The sequence below is a fragment of the Empidonax traillii genome, unplaced genomic scaffold (genome assembly GCF_003031625.1).
Source record: "Empidonax traillii isolate 1590-97213 ecotype Southwest subspecies unplaced genomic scaffold, ASM303162v1 scaffold338:size1951571, whole genome shotgun sequence".
NCBI lineage: Eukaryota > Metazoa > Chordata > Aves > Passeriformes > Tyrannidae > Empidonax > Empidonax traillii.
Window position 1 is genome coordinate 844,773 of NW_020955531.1, and position 20,794 is coordinate 865,566.

Sequence of the window (20,794 nt, forward strand, 5' to 3'; positions counted from 1 at the left end):
ATAGCAATAATTTCAAAAATAGCAGTGGCACTTTTGTCCTTAAAGCCAGACACCCCTCACAGTTCGTAGCTACGGATGGTAACACAGAGCAAGGAAGGGTGAAGAATAAAGTATCTTAAATTATCACCTTCTCGCAGCACTAAAACCACACATTTTCCAACAGCTGTTAAATGCAAAAACATTGTGTTATCACAATCATTAGTAAATATATAATGGCACCAGTTCAGCTGAGAGCAAGCAGCTGTTGGAGCAGAGGCACAGATATAACACTAAGCTAAGGGCATGAACAGCTGCCTAGAAGTGAAAATGTGGAAATGCAACCTCCTTTGGTGTTCATGTACGATGTGAAGAGTTACATCAGCAGTATTATGATTCACATACGCAATTCTAACATAAAAGGCTCCTTTTTCTTTTAAGGATCACATGCAGTCCTTGCTATGCTACAGCACAAAATTTAGTACACTGAAATTTCATTTTAGAGCAATTAAATTCATCTGGCACTTGCTGGGAAGAAAGGAGGCAAGAAAAACACTGGAAATAGCAGCCATTGTAGTTTTTGCACTATACATAGTATATACTTACAAAACATCACAAAGTTCAAGCAGTGTGAGAAGGTGAGAACACTTCAAGCAGCGAGGTATCATTATAGTCTCTTCACCATCTCAAAGCTCTTCTGCAGTGTTAACCCTCAACAACCTCACCAATCACTGCAGCCAAGTACAGAAAAATCATACAGTTTGCCAAAGGCTACGGATGAGATGAACCTCTGAGAAGTCAGTTGTCCTGACTTTTGGTTCCATGCCTCCATGATGACACTGTTTATTCCCTAAAATCCAAGCAACCCGCTGATTCACCAGCTCACCCCTACCTGAACAAACATCTGTCAGAAATATCAACAACTAGCAACAGTGTGTTCTCTGGTAACACCTCACCTGTTCTACTATAAATTGGCTACAGGAAGCAAGAAACTCCTTAACTTTTTATATAAAGAGATGAAAAATTGGCATCAGATTCAGACCATCAGTTCTACAAGCTTAATATATAACCCAAGATAAAACTTACAGTCAAGCAAAGGCCAAAAAAAAATCCAACACCAATTTTCTGGGACACATCATTAGATAATGTAACCTGTCCACAAATCACCCACCTGAAAGAAGTCTTGCCAAAGCTAGTCGAGCACTTGTAATTTGGAATTGAAAAGAAAGTTTCCAATTGTTTTGTAAGTTTATCTATTCAAACACCAGAAATAACAAACAAGATTATAAATAAATTTAAACAGCGTCACATAAACATGAAGTCTTCACCTTCTTTAGTTGCCAAATATTTTTCTAAGTCAGTGAGTGACAAAACCAACAAGATTTTTGACTAACAGAAAAATCTAGGTTTCAGACAGGAAAAATTTAATTTTTCAGGGTGGTTGCTTACACTCTCACAGAAAGCTTTTGTTCTAAAGATTTTCCCAACTGCATGTTGAATGCCAGGTGTTTTACAGCACTCATCATGTATTTCAACATAAGGCTACACTAGCTTTTCAAATTTTCTTTAGAGCACACTGATCTCCAGATTTTCTGCTAAGTACTCAAAATAGACATTTACAAGAAGCATTATGTACAGGAAGGACTTCATGATAGATAAATAAATACACACTGATTTCATTTCCAGACAGCTTCATGTGTTTCATAACACAAACAGATTTGGGCCATTATACAACGATCCAGGAAGCCCTTTCAGGTTTAATAATCTCCTGTAGTCTTTCTGTGTAGCTGAGAACTTTTTCCTTCCAGAGCTCAAGCTCTGGGAATCCACAGCGCATCTTTCCTGCAGCAGCTGCACACTGCTCAGTGCGCTGCCCTGGCCATGACACTGTTTGAAACCTGCATTTTCTGCCTCATTTTTAAGACCTTCAGAGGTGCATTTTGACTAAGACACCCTCTGTTCACTTTTAAACTGCAATTTATTTTTACTCATCTTCCCCTTTTTAATGCAAAAGATAATTAGTTACTTGAAACAATTAGTTTATTTGAAAAGAAAGGCAGGGAGGATCTATATATGCAGTATCTGAAACTACTTTTTCAACACAATAAATCTCATTTTAGAACTTCCAATACCAAAGCAAGGCGCTAAAGGGGGAACAGGAGACAAAGTGTTGATTCAACACAAGTTCACCCTGCTGGTTCAGTTTCCTGAATGAATGTGATCAGTTGGCTTTGAAACAGCAAGCTTCAGATCAAATTAGCTGCTGTCTGTCCACATTAGGTCAGATCAGCTGTGGTTTGTCCCCCTGCAATCAGAGAGACTGCACGCTGCAGCTAATTCAGCAGAGATGCCGTGGTACCAATCCGGTATCCATTAATGTGGAATTGGGGCCTCATAATAGTTGTCTGCCAACAAAGCCAGAACATCTATCCATGTGTTTATTTTTTAAAATATTAGCTCTAACAGAAGCAACGTTTTCTGTGTCTCTTCAGAGGCCAGGTCACACCACACTGGGGTGTGAGAAGGAGCGGGGGAGGAAACAGCTCTCAGGAACGAGCCAAACCCATCAGCTGTAAACGTTTCTGCCAAGTGACAAGACAAAAAGGATCCTTCTGGTCTACAAGCACTATTTAGCCATCAAAGTACTCCTGCAAAGATAAGCTAGTAGGTGAATGAGAAGACTTTGGTACTGTCTTCAGAGGATTACTTCTCCTCCTTCAGCTGAAGACAAGAGATATAAAAGAGATTCAGACGGAAGAAATGCTACATCCAATAAAAATGCCAGAGGCCCTGTCTCAGGCACAACAAACATCTCCTGTAGAGCATTAGGTGAACACATCAAAGTTTTCAAAATCTAAATTTCAACCTTATATTTTCAAGACACTGAAGATTATCATTATAAGAACCAATGGAAAAAGGAGCACTAGAAAGATAAATCTCTCCTAAGGCAGAAATGTATCCCTGACAGAAGACTCCACTCACTCACAAACCATGTGTTCCTAACTCTTAACATACAAGCCACCAGCAGTACAAAAACCTTGATGTCATGGCAATTCACAAAGTCAGAGGCAGAGAAGAGGAGCCAGAGCCTGAAACTAAAGCCTCCAAAGTGTGAGTCTCAATTCAGGAAAGGGCTTTGATACAGAAATTAAACTCAGCAACTACAATCACTGATCATGAAAGTTTTCTGCTTGCAATTACTTAACTTATCCTTTATTAAAGGATTCACCAGTCAGTAAAGTCTGACACATTAAGATATTCTTTTAGTAGCAAAGACTACAGATACACATGAGATTTTAGCGTTTACACAGCAAGTATAGATTTGAATCTATTTCAGCTTTTAATACAAAGAAACGCCATTTTTCATTTCCCATGCTAATTGTTCTTGTCTGCTGAGCTTCATTTGTATGGAAATTGAAATTTGATTAAATGTACAAACCCAGTACTTAATGCTGTTTCCATTATAAGCTATTACTCTGAAATGCATGTATTGGAAAGGATAAGCTGGAAGTACATGGTTTGGTTTTGTACATAAGCTTTTAATGAACAATGGCAGTTCTGTGTGCACCTCGCACGTACTTCACTTATTTTGGTCACCTTTCTCAAGGTTGGATCTGGTAGATCCTCTGGCATCATTTTTATTCACAGATCGAAGGAAAACAAAAGACAAAACTACTTCTTGTTTTCTCAGTTTAAGTCACTCATTGTCCCAAACCAGGTGAACCAACCTGTAAGAGAATATTCTGCTCAGATTTCAAGAGGTAATTACAGCCATCAAAAGCTGATTAAGCATTAACAAAAACTCTAACTACAAGTGCTTAGACCAGTAACTCTCCTTATTCAGATTTTAACTTGCCTAACAGGTCTTTCTTATGTTTTATAATACTCAACCTACATACTTAACTTTGGACCTGTACCTACATGTCGCACTATTGTTTTGTATTTTAACATTTTAACATTTAAGAATAAGTTTACTAAAACTGAAAACTGATTTTTTTCTTAAATCACTGTTTCTATATAACTTGAATCATGCTTCAGTGCACAAGCAGGATCAGATCCCATGTCCCTCAGCAAGAAGCCCAACCCCCTAAGACCTTTGCTCCTGGAAATTCTGCTCAGCACCAATGCTCACCAAATGCCTGCAAACTACCATCAGAAACAAAACAACAACAAAAGGAACACCACACCCATCACCATCACAGAAACACACACAGCTCCATATCTCATGTTTATGCTCAAGAGGGAGCATAACACAAACAATATTTCTCTAAACTTGCATTTACTGCAGTAACATAAACTTTAAAATATTGTTAATAGTCCCACCATAACAATAACAGTAGTTATCATAATGTAATCCTCAGCAGAGAGGTGGAAAAAACTGTCCTCTGCACTTGAAAAGTAGTATTCCTAACCTGGACGTCTCCCAAGTCCACAGGTGAAGTTCACTGGCACAGGTACCGTGTTATCTCTCACAGAATTCCTGAAAATCTGCCAGCCTGGAAAGAACAGGGCCGTCCTGCCCCACCTCTGCTCGTGGTGGCCAAAAGTCAGCTGCTGGACAGTTTTTGGTGACAGAGATGCCGACTACAAACAGCACTTGAGGATGCTCTGACAGACTTTAAACGGGTTTTCTTGTTTTTAACTTGTCTGTGAGGTATCCCTGATCCCACACAAAGGCTCTGCTCTCAGGGAAGCAAAGCCATACCCAAATGGTATTTCCCTCAGCACCAGATCTAGAGAAGTTTTCACAAACCATTCATTTCCCAGCAGGTCTCCATGTCACTTGGTGAATCTGACTTCCATCACATGTTTTTAAATTTACCATTATACCACCCACTGCTGCATTCAGCGTAGCAGAGTAAGTACATTCAGTACTTTATAACAAAGCCACGGTAGGAGGAGAGCAGACTATGATAACACCAACTTATTTCCAGAGAACAAAACTATCTGTGAAGTTCATGTGTCACCATCAGACAATTATCCATTTCATAGAAAAAGTTTACTAAAGTTCCTCAATAAAACTGGTTCTATTTCCTATTCTTCCAGTGAAATGCCTATAAAATAATTACACTTAAAAAACTTACAAATAATTAAAAAGCTAGGAAAGAACAGAGCATTCCATCTTCATGTTCCACTACACGGGAGATAAAGTGACTGGCCATTCACCTGTGATGCTGAAAATGTGCCCAGGAACTACCCTTACGTCACGTAGCTCTGGTTCATCACAGCCTGAGTACGTGCAGGAGTACGAAAGCACAACAGAGCCTGGGGAGAAAAAAAGGGCCCCATGATATGCTCATAGCCCAAACACAACCCACACCTATTCTCAAACTTAATTCCAGTTCCTGAAAATTAGAGATTCCTAAATTATAATCCCATTTAATAGGAATGCATCCGTTCCAAAAATAAATAAATAATACATGTCAGAGGCACTGTCATTTTCTGCATGACCTCAGCGTGCTGTTTCATGAAGTAATTAAAATTGTGACAGCAGTCCAGCTGAAAACTGTAAATCACTAATGAATAACTCTAATGAACATTCAGTATTACTCAGTGTTCTGTCACAGTAAGTCACACTACATCACCCCAACATCCACCAAAAGCCTTTACAGCACAGCAAGGAATGGAAGCAGCCTCTTTCCCCTCACCCCTTCGGTTTTGTTCTTCAGGTACCCAGTCCCCTGAGGTGGAAGACAGGGGCAGGGAGCAGAATGAAGCCTCCATAATCCAAGGAGAAATGATAAGCAACCTGCTATGCCACTGACACACACAAGTCTATGGAGTTGGATGGGATCCACCCAAGGATACTGAGGAAGCTGGTGGAAGTGCTCACTGAGCCACTTTCCATCATTTAGCAGAAGTTCTGGCTCACCAGGGAGGCCCCAGCTGCCTGGAATTTAGCAAATACGATGCCCATCTACGAGAAAGGTCATAAGGAAGATCCAGGGAACCACAGGCCTGTTGGTCTGATCTCAGTGCCAGGGAAGGTTATGGAAGAGCCCATCCTTCGTGCTATCACGTGCCATGTGCAGGACAACCAGGTGACCAGGCCCAGCCAGCAGGGTTTATGAAAGGCAGGTCCTGCTTGACGAACCTGATCTCCTCCTATAAAAAGGTGACCCACTTAGCTGACCAGAGAGAGGCTAGGGATATCATCTACCTAGACTTCAGTAAAGCTTTGACACCATTTCCTACAGCATCGTCCTGGAGAAACTGGCTGCTCATGGCTCTCATGGGTGCACTGTTCACTGGCTAAACAAGTGCCTGGATGGCTGGAGGTAGTGAAGGTGCTACATCCAACTGGGGCTGGTCACTAATGCTGCTCCCCAGGGCTCAGTACTGGAACCAGTTCTGTTTAATGTCTCAACTGATTATCTGGATGAGGGGATCCAAGAGCATCCTCAGTAAGTTGACACATGACTCCTAGCTGGGCAGGAGCATTGATCTGCTGGAGGGGAGCAAGGCTCTGCAGAGGCACCTGGACAGTCTGGATAAGTGGGCTGATGCCAACAGTGGGGGTCAATAAGACCAAATGCCAGGTCCTGCACTTGGGTCACAACAACCCCAAGGAGTGCTTCAGGCTTCGGGAAGAGCAGCTGGAAAAATGCTTGGTGGAAAAGGCCCATGGCATCCTGGCCTGTATCAGCAGTAGTGTGGCAGTAAGATCAGGGCAGTGACACTCCGTGCTGGGCACTGGTGAGGCCACACCTCAAATCCTGGGCTCAGTTTTGGGCATCTCACTACAAGAAGGACATTGAGGTGCTGGAGCGAGTCTAGAGAAGAGAATGGAACTGGGCAAAAGTCTGGTACACAGGTCTGATAAGGAGCAGCTGAGGGAGCTGAGGTTGTTTAGCCTGGACAAAAGGAGGGTCAGGGGAGACCTTATCACTCTACAACTACCTGAAAGGAGGTTGTAGGGAAGTGGGGGTCAGCCTCTTCTCCCAAGTAACAACCAATAGGTCAAGAAGAAATGGCCTTAAGTTGCTCCAGAGGAGGTTTAGATTGAATATCAGGAAAAATTTCTTCACCAAGAGATTTGTCAAGCATTGGAACAAACTGTCCAGGGAAACAGTGGAGTCACCACCCCTTGGAGCTACGTAAAAGACAAGTAGATGTGGCACTTGGGGACACAGTTTAGTGGTGGACTTGGCAATGCTGAGTTAATGGTTGGACTCAGTAGTATCAAAGGTCTTTTCCAATCAAAACATGGCTATGATTCTACATTTATTACACCTACACCCTGCATGAGCTTGGAACTGACCCAGTTTTTCCTTGCTCACAAGTGTCATTCACTGCAATTCATTGTCTGCTCTTTGTCTGGAGGGCAAACTCAGTGCCAGCAAGGATGGGGGAAAAAAAAGAGGAATCAAAACAACACAGAAAAAAGCACAGGCAGAGCAAGAGATTCAGTATTCAGCCAAAGCAACGACACCAGAGCATCTTGAATGGGAACCCTGGCTATAATTTCTTTAGACTTACAAAATACAGACTTTGTGCTTTATGAATGTGGACACATTCCTAAGACTGAAACAGAAAAAAATGTATTCTCCAATACTGCTAAAACCAAAGAGAAAACAAAACTTGCTACTTGAACTAAACTGAAAGAATACTGTGAATTAGGCAATGCAGCATTCCAGACTGAAAAACAGTTTATTTTCATAGCAGTGAAAATACCAGGCTAAGCAACAGGCTCACGCTTCCCCCCCCCCCCCACTTAGAAACTGTTATATTATGATAATAAGTAAATAGGCAGAAGAGAAAAGCAAAATACAGCACAGGCTCAAAGAGCACTCAGTGCAAACAAAACCGAAGCCATGGGTACTTGAGAAGCCCTCAATATGGCTCAGGATTAAAGCCTACAGCTCCTCTACACTAACACCCTTGTTCAGGACTTCAGATGTTTTGTACAGGTGGGACTTCAGTGTTCCAGCACAATGGCAAGTGACTTAAACCTGTGCAGCACCAATTTTTTTAGCCTTTACCTAGAGAAAGCTGATCAGTGGATCAGTGAAAGTGCCAATGATGCTTTAGAAATTCACTAAACAACTTCTAAGACTAGGGAAATACAACGCATAGTGTGGTTCTAAGCTTTCCAAAGCTTGCCCAAGGGAAGGAAACTATGACCTTCTTGAGCTTCAGAGGGCAGGAAACCCCGGCGTGGCTCGCACTGCTCGGCAGGTGCCAGCACACCTGCTGTCCCACTGTCACCACAGTGAGGTGGTTCCCAGCTGGCAGTGGAGGAAGTGGTGAGCTGGGGTAACTGAACCTTGCACCAGACCCTGCAGGACTCCCAGTGCCAGGGGACAGAGGGGACATGGGGAAAACATGGCCTTATTAAATCAGTGTCAGGTGAGGGTACTACAGCAGAGGAAGCACAGGGACACGAGACAAGTTCAGGAGTTCAGGTTTCACCAAATCCCACTATTTACGAAACATGCTCATGGGTGTGAAGAAAATTTTAAACAGAGTCACACACGCAATATACTAATTCTCCCAGCAAAGGCAGCAACAAAGTCCTTTAAGAAAGATAACATCAGTGTCATACTCAGCAAGTCATCAACTGTGTCCAGAAAAGAGCACCATCCCCAAAAGTGCTTTCTCCCTTCAGTCCTTACACCCAGATCAGGGCAGATGGATTATCCCCCGTGCACCACAAATACCTGAAATACCTGGGTACCTCAGTTCAGCTGTTTCTTAAAAAGCTTTTAAAGCGACCTAGAGAAACTACCAATAAAAATAATCTAGAAAGTACTTCTATATGTAAAGCTATTACCTGGTAGCTGACTACTCAAAACTGCTCCCAAAACATCTAGGCATGTGACATGGTTCCTCTTCTCTTCCTGTATTCTCAGGATTAAAACCTATCTAGTCAAGTCAGTTTGGATCAATATTTGTTCATGTGCAAAACGGTTTTCACTCAGGAAGAATCACCAGGGAAAGAAGCTGTATTCCCTTTGACCAAATAAACTGCAGGTGTCTAAAAAAAACCCCAGTAAGATCTCCCCAACCAACCAAACTAAAACCCAACAAATGCACTATAAAGATCTGTTTTCCTCAGAGGAAAAATTTAAATACAAAATTTTACATGAACTGTATTAGTGTTTTCTTTAGATCAGGTTTCAACAAGAAGAGTACTCAGATGAAACACGATAATAGCAATACAAGAACTGTCAGAGCAATCAAGGCTAATTTGTAGCCACCATTAAAGTGCAAGGAGGAATTGCCAGATTTCAGCAGTATTACTTAGCGTGCCCATTTACTTTCAGCAAGACAACACATGTTCCCACTTCACAGGAAAACAAAAAAAGTTCCTATCTCATCTTTTTTTTTTTCTTTTTTTAGTGCAGGATTCAGCAGTATTTAGGCATATCCTTAAATTTTCAGCACATGAGCAATTCTAAAAAGCTAATGAAAATACACCTTTTAAAGCTAAGTACATATTTAGAATACTTTGCTGAATTAAAACATGAGGAATCGCAATAGTCTTTAAAGCCAAACAGGTGACAAAATTCTACTTATGAAATCAGGTATTTTTTAACCACTCCCCTCTCCAAAAACTAATGCCATTTCTTCATTTCAAAACCAAATTAAGGTGGAAGAAGTTCTCTACGGGGCCCTAAGAAAGGTCAAGGTCTTTAACACGAATCCAGCAATTCAGGGAGACAAGAAAGCTGCGTCTGAGCACTGTTCAAATGCAGATCACAGTAAAAAAAGCTTTTGCTCCTGATTCTTTCTTTTTGCTTCCACATCTCAAACGAGACTTGATGAGCAAGCAGCTCTAGAACACTTAAGAGCAAAAATCTGACACAGAAATATTATGACCTCAAATACAGAAACCGTGTTTTATGCTTTGCACAGGAACTGGTGCAGGGGTTGTCCTGTGCTGGAGAAACAGCTCATGCTTTGAATAAACAGCATTCCCCCCTTCCATGGAATGGGAACACAGCAGGAATGTGGCCACGGTCAGCCACCACTGCGTGGGATCCCCTGCTTTCCTCTTCCTGAAGAGAAATTCCACATATCAAACTCCTCAGCTTAACACTTCTATCAGAAACAGCAAATAAAGGTCCAAAGCATTTATAAAAAGCCACTTAACCCTCAGAGTAGTTCTCTCATCCCCCACACCTTCTAACGACTCAAGTACTGCAGCACTCTTCAACCAGCATCTCTCATGCACGTCAGGCATTACAGCACAGAACTTTGCCATTTTTTAGCTGCCACATTAATAGAAAAATTACATTCAACTCCATTATTGCTCAGAAAGACACAGCTGAGCACTACAGCATCCTTGAATCACTTCTCTCCAATCTGATTACTGCCAGAATTGAAAGGGTATGATACTTCTAATTAAGTCCTGGATCTCACTCCTACGAGATTCCTGATATTTCGTAAAGATTTTCCAAGATCTCACTAATAGAGTACACTTATGTTACTGATTTTAATTGGTAAAGAGTAATTTAGGAGTATTAAATAATTTCACAAATTCAACAGAGAGAAAACACAAACGCAGTTTTGACCATCCCTTGATAAAAACAAGCTGTAACAAGTTTTAGAAGTTCAGTGTACACAAGGCAAAACACTGCTTGGGCACAAACTCCAACCAAGCAGGTGTGAGAAGCAGGATTGCTTGTTTCCTTTTAAAGTGTATAAAAGAACACAAGTAAGAATAAATCTTTTTATTTACATTGCTAAAGAAAATATTAGCACAGACAAAACATAGAGATGCTGTGAAAGAAAAGATAATGTAGGAAAAAAAGAGTTACACAAATGAATATAAGACAAAATCATTAAGTTAAAGGATGAAAGAGCAGGGAATGTCCCAAAAGCAGCCACCAAAAGCTACCTCTACATTTCCACCCACCGAGCTGGCTGACAGTTCTCAAGCATGATAAATCAATAAACAGAAGAGAAACTTAATGCAATTGTTAGATCAACCAATTTTAATGTGAATTAACTAGGAAGTTCAATGTCATTTTGTTTAGCTATAGTTAATGAAGCAACCACCAATTGCCATTAAACTTAAAACTGTATTTCTAAATTATCTGAATGACAGGCAAACACTAATAATAACTTCCTTAAGAGTTCCACTTAACAAATACCATTAAAGCAACGTTCAACAGCCCTAGAATTAGCAGGGTGACCCTTTAAAACAAAGAAAAATTTGAAGTTTCACAGAAACCACAAGATGCCAGGGGATTTCACAGTTCGGGGAATGTGGATTAAAGGTTAATCCCAAACTCACGTTTTTAAGCAACTCAGTTACTTGAGTTCTGCTACAGCTGATCAGTGAGTTCACCAACTCACCCAGGACTTCTCCTCAGCTCAGGGGGTCCTCTACAAACCCACCACTGAAGTGTGACACACATGAACCCCCCATGCAAGGATCTTGAATGGAACAGAAACCTTCCAGAGAGGCAAAAGCCAGGAAGGAACAGGCACTACCAGGCACCCACTGCACCTACCACTGGAGAGAAACTGGTGGGTCCTGGCACCTAAGAGGTCTTGGGAAACTCAATCTGCTCTTTAAAGCTGTAGCTTAAGAGGGACATGTGCATTAGGCTGCATTTAGACACAAATAGTCTCTAATTGCAGAACAACAGACTGGCAACTGGACTTACCAAAAGAATCTGGTGTTTGGAGTCTCTATCTCAGGAAATCATTAGCAATGGGCTAGACAAATATCCCTCGGGAATTGCCTGGATTTGCCAGATTTTGTTTTAGGACAGAAAGACGGACTACCCAATCTCTCAGTACTCCTTCTAGCCATAACTTTCTATCAGTCGACGTAGAATAAAAGATTAGCAAGGCTCTTCCCATCACAGGTTAACTCTTGGGATCACACAGGCAAAGATCTGCAGAGCCTCTTGCTATCCATGCAAGAATCCAAGGCACATGTCCTCCATTTCAAAACACAAAACGAACTTGAGCAGCCTCATTAACCCCTGAAGGGCAGGAGCAGAGATGCCATGGAATAGCTTCCAGGTTCTGCTCTGGCCAGGCTTCAGGTACCACAAGCTCCACTCAGGGTGGAAGTTATTAACATGCATCCCACAGCATCAAACAAGAACTTCTAAAAGGTGCAAGAAACCACCACGTAAAAACCCAGAGACCAGGCTTTACTCAGAGATGGACCACAGAGGTAGCTACTACTCTTGCATTACAATTCAACATCAAAACCAGCCCTAACAAAGCCAATTCCAAAGGAAGGAATGATTCATTGAAATCTTGGCAGAAATTTTTGACATTCACTGGGGGATTTTACATCTTTCATACTTAGGATCTGAAATTCCTCTCTCTTCAAGCTAGCTGGGCCTTTCCCCTCAACTACTGAGAAAGAAGCACAGCTGCCTCCTCCTGATGCAGTGCTCTCTTTTCCACCACTTCTGCTGCTCTGGACCAACCTTCCTCTGCCCCTAAACCTACCGTAGGGACATAAAAGTCACATGTTTGCAAAACCCCACGTTGCCCTTCTGGTCTATTCCTTCCCAGAATCAGAGCAGTGCATGCAAACAGCCCTCTGCCTACTGACTCCTTTCTTCTTCTTTACTTTGTAGTCACGGCTAGCAGCAAACCCACTTGCACCTCAAAATTTTTGCTTTATAATTAACATCAGGAATTACCAGTCTTAAAGGATCAGACCTGCTAATAAGGTCTGGTACCTTCTGCTTTGTCTCCCTGCTACACTGAGAGCAGCCACAAGAAACCCTTTGCACATCCATCAGCCTCGCTCTGCAGCTGCAACAACAGCAAACAGCAGAGCAAGGAACACCAGGACAAGAGCTCCCTAACAGGTAACAATAGGAAGAAAGAGAAAACCTAAAACCAGCAGATATAGAAGTAAGAGAATACGGGGGAAAACCCAGACTGGAAGACAGGCCAAGCCCCACTTTCAGCAAAACTAACTGAGGAGGTGAGATAAAAACCCTTCTGCCCCTCACACCTAGAACCTTTCACTTGGGAATTCAGCTGAATACAGAGACTGCAGTCAGTGACAACATGAACCCCAACAAATTCACCACAGCTCTCACTAAGGTAGAGACAGCGAACAAGGAGCAAAGTAAGGGCTTTTATTTGCCTACCAACAAACTCCTTTTAGAGCAAAGGAACGCTGGGCCAGAGCACATTTTATAAACAATATATTTGGGTCTCCAATTGAATTAACCAATACACTTCATCTGCACAAAACCAGACACGTCCAGTCACAGCACACTGAAACTATGCTGCTTGTTTGTTTAGGCCTCTACTCCAGTGAGCTCTGCCTTGCATTCAAGACCTACAACTTTCAACCAAAAGACAAGAAAGAGCACTTTAAACACAACTTGTCAGTTGTACCGTGTCAAAACACCAACACCCCACCTGTGAGAGCATAACCGCAGCTGTGAGCGAGCTGTGAACGGGAAGTTCAAACTGCGAGCTGGAGTGCAGGGTTTTAACCAGACCACTTGCACTGGCAAGTCTTTCTAAGCATTGCAGATTAGGTACGCTGTGCAATATTTTCTAAAACAGACCTTGGGTAATAAAATTACTTCCTTTAGCTGGCTTTGAAGTGGAGAAAAAACGCTGCAAGAACAAGAACTCAATTGGCTTTTAGCTGCCTGGCAAATGCTCTAATAAGAAAGCCCGATGACCTACATTCACAAGGCTCTGTACTAAACCACTATTACAAAATCCAATATAAAGCCTGACCATGTTTAAGTGTTTTCCATTAGCACGCAGCAGTATCTTGTTAGAGAAATATGAAAACATGTTATTGTCTTTAGCGATGATGATCTTAATTAATCCTCTAAACACTTCTGAAACACGTTGTGTTGATCGTTCCAGACTGCTTAAGTTCCCAGTGCTACACGAAGACACCAAAAGCCCTGCTTCTCTGTGGTGTAATGGGATGGTAACAGAAAGAGGAACTTCTTAAATATCCCCCCACTGTGAAAAACTGCATTTGTAACAATTTACATCTCTGATGCTCTTCTGATAACCAACAGAAAGGCACTGGTTCAGAAACTCAGTCCAAATCCACCAGAACAGCTTACTGTGACTCAGTTCACGTGCCATCAAAGTATTTCTTTACCTAAAGACACCAGCTCTCGGCCAGACAGGCAGATAACCTGAAGCAGATGTTTTGAGCTGTCCTGGAAAAGATATTATTAAACCAAAGCCCACTGTGGTAAATATCCCTAAAAAGCAAGTGTCTGAATGCCAGATAGAGTAAATTCACTAAGTGTTTGGAGGAAATATTAAGTTAATCCTTCACTCTACACCCATATACTTGGAAAAGTACGATACATTCAGCTCCAACTCCCATCAACAGATTCAAACACATAACAAGTAACACAACTTAAAGAGAAATGCCCTATTTTTTAAAAAAGAACTCTTTCAAAAGTGCATTATAAAGCAGGCAACTAGTCAAAACAAGCAGGTTATGGTCAAAACAGAAAAGGAAAGACTGAGACAAAAAAAAAGTCAAAGCAAAGATTCTCAAAGGCACAAAATTATCATTAAAAATCCACAGGCTCAGAAAATTCTGAGCACCTTCAGGAACCCAAGTCTCCCCAGCTGGGGCCGATGTCATGGTATGTTGAAAGTAACCCACCCTGTTAGTGATGACAGTAGTGTAAAACACTCATGTAACCAAGACAGGAAAATCAGGGTAAAAAGAAGACATTTTAATTAATTTCTCTCTTTATTTACTAAAACCCATCTCATCCTAAATGCAGGAAAAAAATAAGTCCACGTAAAATCACTGCCTTTCAGATTGCATGAAAAGATACTACAGTTGAGGAGGCTTAAAAGAAGGTTTTATTTATCTGAAGGGCACAGCAAGAACACGCATACAAAGCCAGTGTCAAATTAACATGGAAATACAAAGAGATGCCTGATCCGCCGGGACTGAATTGTGAAGGGACTACACATTCATCTCAGAGTACATAAAACCTCCCATCACTCTGCAGCACTCATCTCAGAGCTCCAAGTACAGATTTAAGCTAAGCAAGCTGCAGGTGTCCTTTCTAAACCAGACAGACAGTTGCTACAACACACAGGTTTAAAGAAGCAAAAGGTAGAGCAAATATCACAAGGGAAATAAATTCCAAGTCCAAATACTCTTCTCTTTCTGAGAAAATTCATGTCTCTCCCCCCAAAAAAGACTACAGGGACTTCTTCATCATTGATTAAAATGGTAAATTTGGTTCTGTACATCCTCTGAACTTGCAAGAACCAGGTTTTCCCTATTTGCACCTAATGTTTCAAGATCAAACCATACACTATTTAATCTACTGAACAGGTAGATTTGAGACAGCACGTTCGAGATATTAAATGAAGCAAATCAAAAAGAGCAAACAACATTGGCAAAAATCTGTGAGCCCACCTAGAAGCGATGGAGTCTCCCCTGAGGAGGAAGGAGAGGCATCACCATGGACAGCTCAGCCACCACGCTCATCCGGAGCCACCAAGTAAACAGGATGGATGAGTGTATTCCAAATGGAACTCAGAAACTCCTCACACAGCAAGGAATTCCAGCTGCAGCACTATATCCAGCTGTGTTACTTCACATTAGGTTCAGGAATACATATGGTTTGGGCAAAATTCATGGAACGCACATGGAGCCGCCACAGGGGAATCCTAATGCTGCAGGTTTCAAAGGCAGCGGTTAGGACGTGAGCAGATGAGTTAAGGTTTGCTCACAAGACACTTCTGCCAGTGAGGCTACAGCAGCACAAATCTCTACAGCAGGTACATTAGAGAGCCAGTGGGAAAAAAATCATTTGTCTTAAAGAAGCAAACCTCAGTGAAAAACTTGTCTTCATCCATCAAGCATCAGCTGCTGACAGAGGTTCAATACCAAACTGGAACAACAAATGTGCTGACACAATATGAAAAATGCCATTTGCTAATTTCTAGGAGGCTACAACGCTCAAAACCGAGTTCAGGGTCAATTCTACCCACCTGTAAAAGCACACAGGCAGCTATGAATCTGAACCTTTCCAGCCAGCAATCCAGCCGCCTGTAGCACTTAGTGACAGCTACAGAGGAGGTGCCTGAACTCAGTTTTACACAGTACCTGCTCAGCCATAAAAGCCTCTAGCTGTAATAATGCCAGGCTAGCAACACCATGCACTTTGCTTTTTTGGCTACTTAAGCGCATATCGTAAGCCCTGTACATACACTGCACTGCCAAAAAAACAAGCTAAAACAAAACAAGGCAAACACAGAGCAGTTTCAACACCTAAGTTAGTTATTTCAGTAACTCTGCCTACACTGACCCAATTGTGTTCCAGCTCTGCTGGGAACTCGCTCAGACGCAGCTCACGTTTTATTAGTCTGGGTCATAAAAGTTATTTTGACGAGAAAGAACAAGGGGGTTTCAAAGTACACCGTGGTTCTCATTCTCCTATTTACAAAGAGCAAGTGCCACCCAGGAGCAGTCGCTCGGTGCGACGGGAGGACGGTTCTCAAACCTGCAAAGCCACTCCAGGCAGCCTCACACTTTGGCTACTGATGCTCCTTGGCAGGAGCAGCCCGATACACCTGAGGGCTCTGCCGAGCTCCAAGGGAGTTCAACACTCAAAAAGAAACCCCAGCTGAGCGGCGTACCAAGAAAAGCTGTCGTTTTCAACCTGCAAACACCATTTCTCCAAAGTTAATCACTTTAAGATTTTAAGCCCCGTGCCCAGCAGCTAGCACACAGAACTCCATCACTGATTTATTTCCCGAAAAGAAGCACAAACAGAACTAGAGAGATGACACAGGAACCAGGTGCAGCAGGATTTTTTTCTCCTTCTGGCGGGCTCGAATAGCACTTTGAAAGCGAGTGTTTTGTCTGGCTGCGTCGGCACCCGAGGCCCACAGCATAAAAGCAGGTAAAGAAGCACCTGAAAACTTAGTCACGGCCGGCACCACATTTCCAGCGCTCGTTGCCCGTAGGGTTATGAAGATTTCTCCTCAAGCTTTCACACTTTAACAGGTGCGTTTTTCCCTGACTCACAGAGTAAATCCCGGCTCTCTCGGATCCAGGCAGCCGGCACAGGGCACCGATGCTCGGCCGGGTCCCGGCTCTGTGTAAGCGCACAAAGCGGCGGCAGAGCACAAACCGGGCCGGGACCGGCTCCGGGACACGCGCCCCTCGACCCGGGCTGTCCCCGGGGGCTCCCCCCGCCTCCCGCTCCCCCGCCACGGAGCAGCCCCGGCGCCCCCGAGCCCGGGACCCGCCCGCAGGCTGAGCCCGAGGAGGAGGGCGGCCCGGCACCCCCGGCCCCACCGCGGCCCCACCGCCCCTACCTGGCCGCAGCGGCTCGGTGATGCTCAGCACCAGGAGGAAGAGGAGGAGGAAGGTGCCGCTGTCCGCCTTGGGCACCATTTATCCTCCGTTCATCCTCCCCCGGCACAGCGCCACAAACCCGCGGGGAGGGACGCGAGGAGCGGCGAGGAGGAGGGGTCGCCGCCGGGCCCGCGGGGGGGAAAGGGGGGGCTGCGGGGAGCCCGTCTGCACCGAGCTGTTCCCCTCCCTCCGCCGTCTGCCGCCGCCCCGGGGCGGGGAGCGGGCGGCCCTGGGTGCGGCGGGAGCGGCGGGTCGGGCGGCCGCGCTGGGGCCGCTCGCAGGCTCCGCCGGCGCACAAGATGGCGGCCGCGCCTCCTCGCTCCGCCGTGCCCGCGCCGGCACGCCCCCGCCCGCCGCGCGCCACCCGACCAATCGGCTGCGAGGGGGCGGGGCCGGACGCCCTGGCCCGAGTGTGCCCCGCCCACTTACGGCGGTGGGCGGGGCCGGGCCGCAGAGTGGGGCGGGGCCGCCGGCAGGGGGCGGGGGCGGCAGTGGGGCCGTGCGCACCGGACCCTCAGGGCGCCCGGGGGTCTCGGTGCATCCCGGTGCTGCTCGTACTGTCCCCTCTGTGTTCCCTGGGACAGCCCGCCCCGTTCCCTCGGTGCTCCACGGAAGAGTCTTCACTGATCCATCTGCGCCCCACGGGATGGCCACTGCAGCTATCCCCGTAACCCTGGGATGGCCTCTACCAGTCCCCTCAGTTCTCACCAGCACTGCAACCCCAGTCTCTCCACCACCCCGGAATGGCCTTGCTCAGTTCTCTTCAGCTCCCAGGACGGTGTCTACCACTCCCCTCTCCCTCCAGGACAGCGTTTCTCTGTCCCCAGCTGGAATGTCCTTTCCTGCTCACCTCCATCACCACCAGAAAGCCTGGTGGTGCCTGTCCCCATCCCCAACCACACTCCTCTGTCTCCCAGCATGGCCTTTCCAGGTCCCCTCCAGCCCTGCTGCAATGGCCTTCACCTGCCACTGCAGACACTTCGAGTGGCACCACCCTCCCTGACCCAGCGGGCTCCCAGGTTGACCAGCACTTGCCTCTTCATTGCTCTGCTCCCACTATCCAGGGCAGGGTGGGACAGTCTCTGCACCTGGGACATCCCCACAGCCCGTGCTGGAGATGGCTGGTGTTTCCATACCTCCTGGCAAAACCACGTTCCCAGCTCCCAGGCCCAGAGAGAGAGGAAATGCATAAAGCAAGCTAATTGTGCGGCTCAGGTCATTGTTAGTGGCCCCGCAAGTGACAGCTGCCTGTAGGAATTTGACCCTGGGTGTTACCGCTGGGGAGGAGGCAGCGGCCCAGTGCCACAACTGGTGCTGGATGGAGGTCAGCCCAGGTGGCAAGTCACAGTCTGGAAAGCTGCCTGGGACATTTTTATATTTTTTTAATTTTTGTTTACAACAAGGTGTTTGCCACTCTTATGCTACAATTTGAAGTTCTCAAAACACCAAAACCATTTTGACCCAATTTTACACTCTCCTTGTTTCCCTGTTAATATCAGTTACTCACTATACCAAGTGACAAACTTCCTTCAGGGGTATTCCCGATGGATGTACAGATATTTCTGCTGCCCCTCAGCCACTGCCCAGGCCAGCTGCTGACCTCCAGGCAGGAAATGAGGGCTTCTGTGGGATTTCTGGAGCATCACCTCCTCTGGCCCCACAGGAGCTGTCCCCGTGCTCAGGTCAGCAGCACCAGGGAAGTGCTTTTTCCAAACCTAAATGTCAAGTTTAACGTGGCAGTGGAAATTGGTGCCTGCCAAAAAGCCCCTGGAGCTGGAGGAGCAGCAAGCTTGAGCTTGGAGCTGTGAGCCCTGGGGGCTCCAGGAGCACTGCGTGGCTGGGGACATGTGCTTAGGGACCCTCTGGAGTGCGTCACAAGCAGCAGGACACTGAAGATTTAGGCCAAAACCTACTTTGCCAACTCGTGTGTACTGCCAAATACTGTCATGATCCGAGTGTCTGTGGGGACCCAAAGCATGACAACATAGTCCAGTACAAAGCAGAAGCATCAAACTCCCAGCTTTGCTCCTCCCATGGGATGCTGCGGGGACAGGCTGTTCCTGGCTTCCTGCAGCACAGCCTCACAGGACAACCCTAGGCTGATCCAGGGCACTCCTCATCCACCCCAAACCCACGGCACTCAGGGCCTGGGCATTGCACCATACACCATGATGCATAAATAAATATCCTATGATGCCTCCACCATGAGAACAGGGCACAGGCTGCTTGTCCCTGGCTCTGTTCAGGGTGTGTGGGAGCTGGCACGTCACAGGCACTCCGTTTCCTACTGGGAACAAGTATTTCTCCAACCAGCATGTGCAGAGCACCTGTGCTGCTATGGCTGAGGGAAGGGGCTAATGGGGGTGGTGGCTGAACCCAGCTCTGGTCCTGGCCTGACTCTGAGCTGGGGTTTGTAGCCAGCTGCTGTTGGGCTAGCAGCTGGGACTGAGGCATCAAATGCAAACATGAGGAAGTGGGAATTGCTTCATTTCCCACTCTCCTGAGTGAGCAGATCTATTTCCTCTATTTTTTGCAGAGAAATAGCCCAATCCCCCAAAACAACAAAGTATCTCCAACCACAGCTTCCCTTCTCAGCTAAGTACTACTTCTACTCAGAGAAGTAGAAAGCAGCAGTCCCAGCCCTTACAGGAACCTGTTTTCAGGTGGGTGAAAAGCTGCAGCCCCTGTACCATGGCAGGATTCGTTACCCCTGGCCCAGAGAAAGGCTCCTGGTCCAGAAGGGGAAGGGCTCAGAGAACCATCTCTCGGGGCTCAATGATAAGACTTATCAGAACTCGAATCTCTTGTGGTCTCTCATCTTCTATCCTGCATAGAGCAAGCAGCCAAGGCCCAGGCTGCATGTGCAGGCACCCAAGGCTCTGGATGTGGTGTTACAGCCCCATGTCACACCACACGGCCCCAGGTCCAGTGAGGCTCCTGCAATTTCCAAGCAGCCCATAACTCAGAGCAGCCAGCCCTGTGAGAGCCACCAGGAGAGCCCCACGGCCACCACTGCTCGCCACCAACCACCCCTGCAGCCTTAGGAGAGCTCTGGGTGCTATTCTGGCTGAGGGAGGAAGTGTGCTTGGACCTTGCACACAGGAAAATGCAGATATACTGGAACAGCAAGAGAAAAATAACCCGCTGAAAAATGAGAGGGAAATAAAAATCACGACTCATCAAGAACCAAGATGGTTTTTCACACTGGATTTGGCCCTGTAAGGCAGATTATCTGTCACTGCTACAGCAGCAAAAGTATCTGGCAACAAAGAATTTACTGATTCCCTAATTACAGATATCAGGGGCTGAACTGCGGCAGGAAGCAAAGACCAGACATTACAGCAGGCGTTACAGGAACAGCCAATCTGAAGAGCACTACAGCCCCTTCAAGAGATCCAGTTTTATAGCATTCAACTGAAAATAAATTACATTTCCAGAAACCATGCGAAGGCCCTTCAGTGTGGCAGAATCAAGACTGTGATTTTAGTACAGCTGCCTAGGTTA

The 20,794-nt window shown here is 45.3% G+C and overlaps 1 protein-coding gene across 6 annotated transcripts in view; it reads right to left on the reverse strand.

Moving 5' to 3' along the window:
- The window catches only part of DGCR2 (DiGeorge syndrome critical region gene 2), a 43,743-nt gene extending 26,209 nt beyond the window's left edge, over positions 1-17,534 (reverse strand). For 3 of the 6 annotated variants that reach the window (XM_027892013.1, XM_027892009.1, XM_027892008.1), the window contains exon 1: positions 17,251-17,533. In XM_027892013.1, coding sequence (XP_027747814.1) covers positions 17,251-17,329 — 79 coding nt within the window. In that variant the 5' untranslated portion in view covers positions 17,330-17,533. Of the gene's footprint in view, positions 1-17,250 lie in introns of all 6 variants that reach the window. The other 3 variants (XM_027892014.1, XM_027892010.1, XM_027892012.1) reach the window with 2 other exon arrangements.
- Between the last annotated feature and the right edge of the window lie 3,260 nt (positions 17,535-20,794).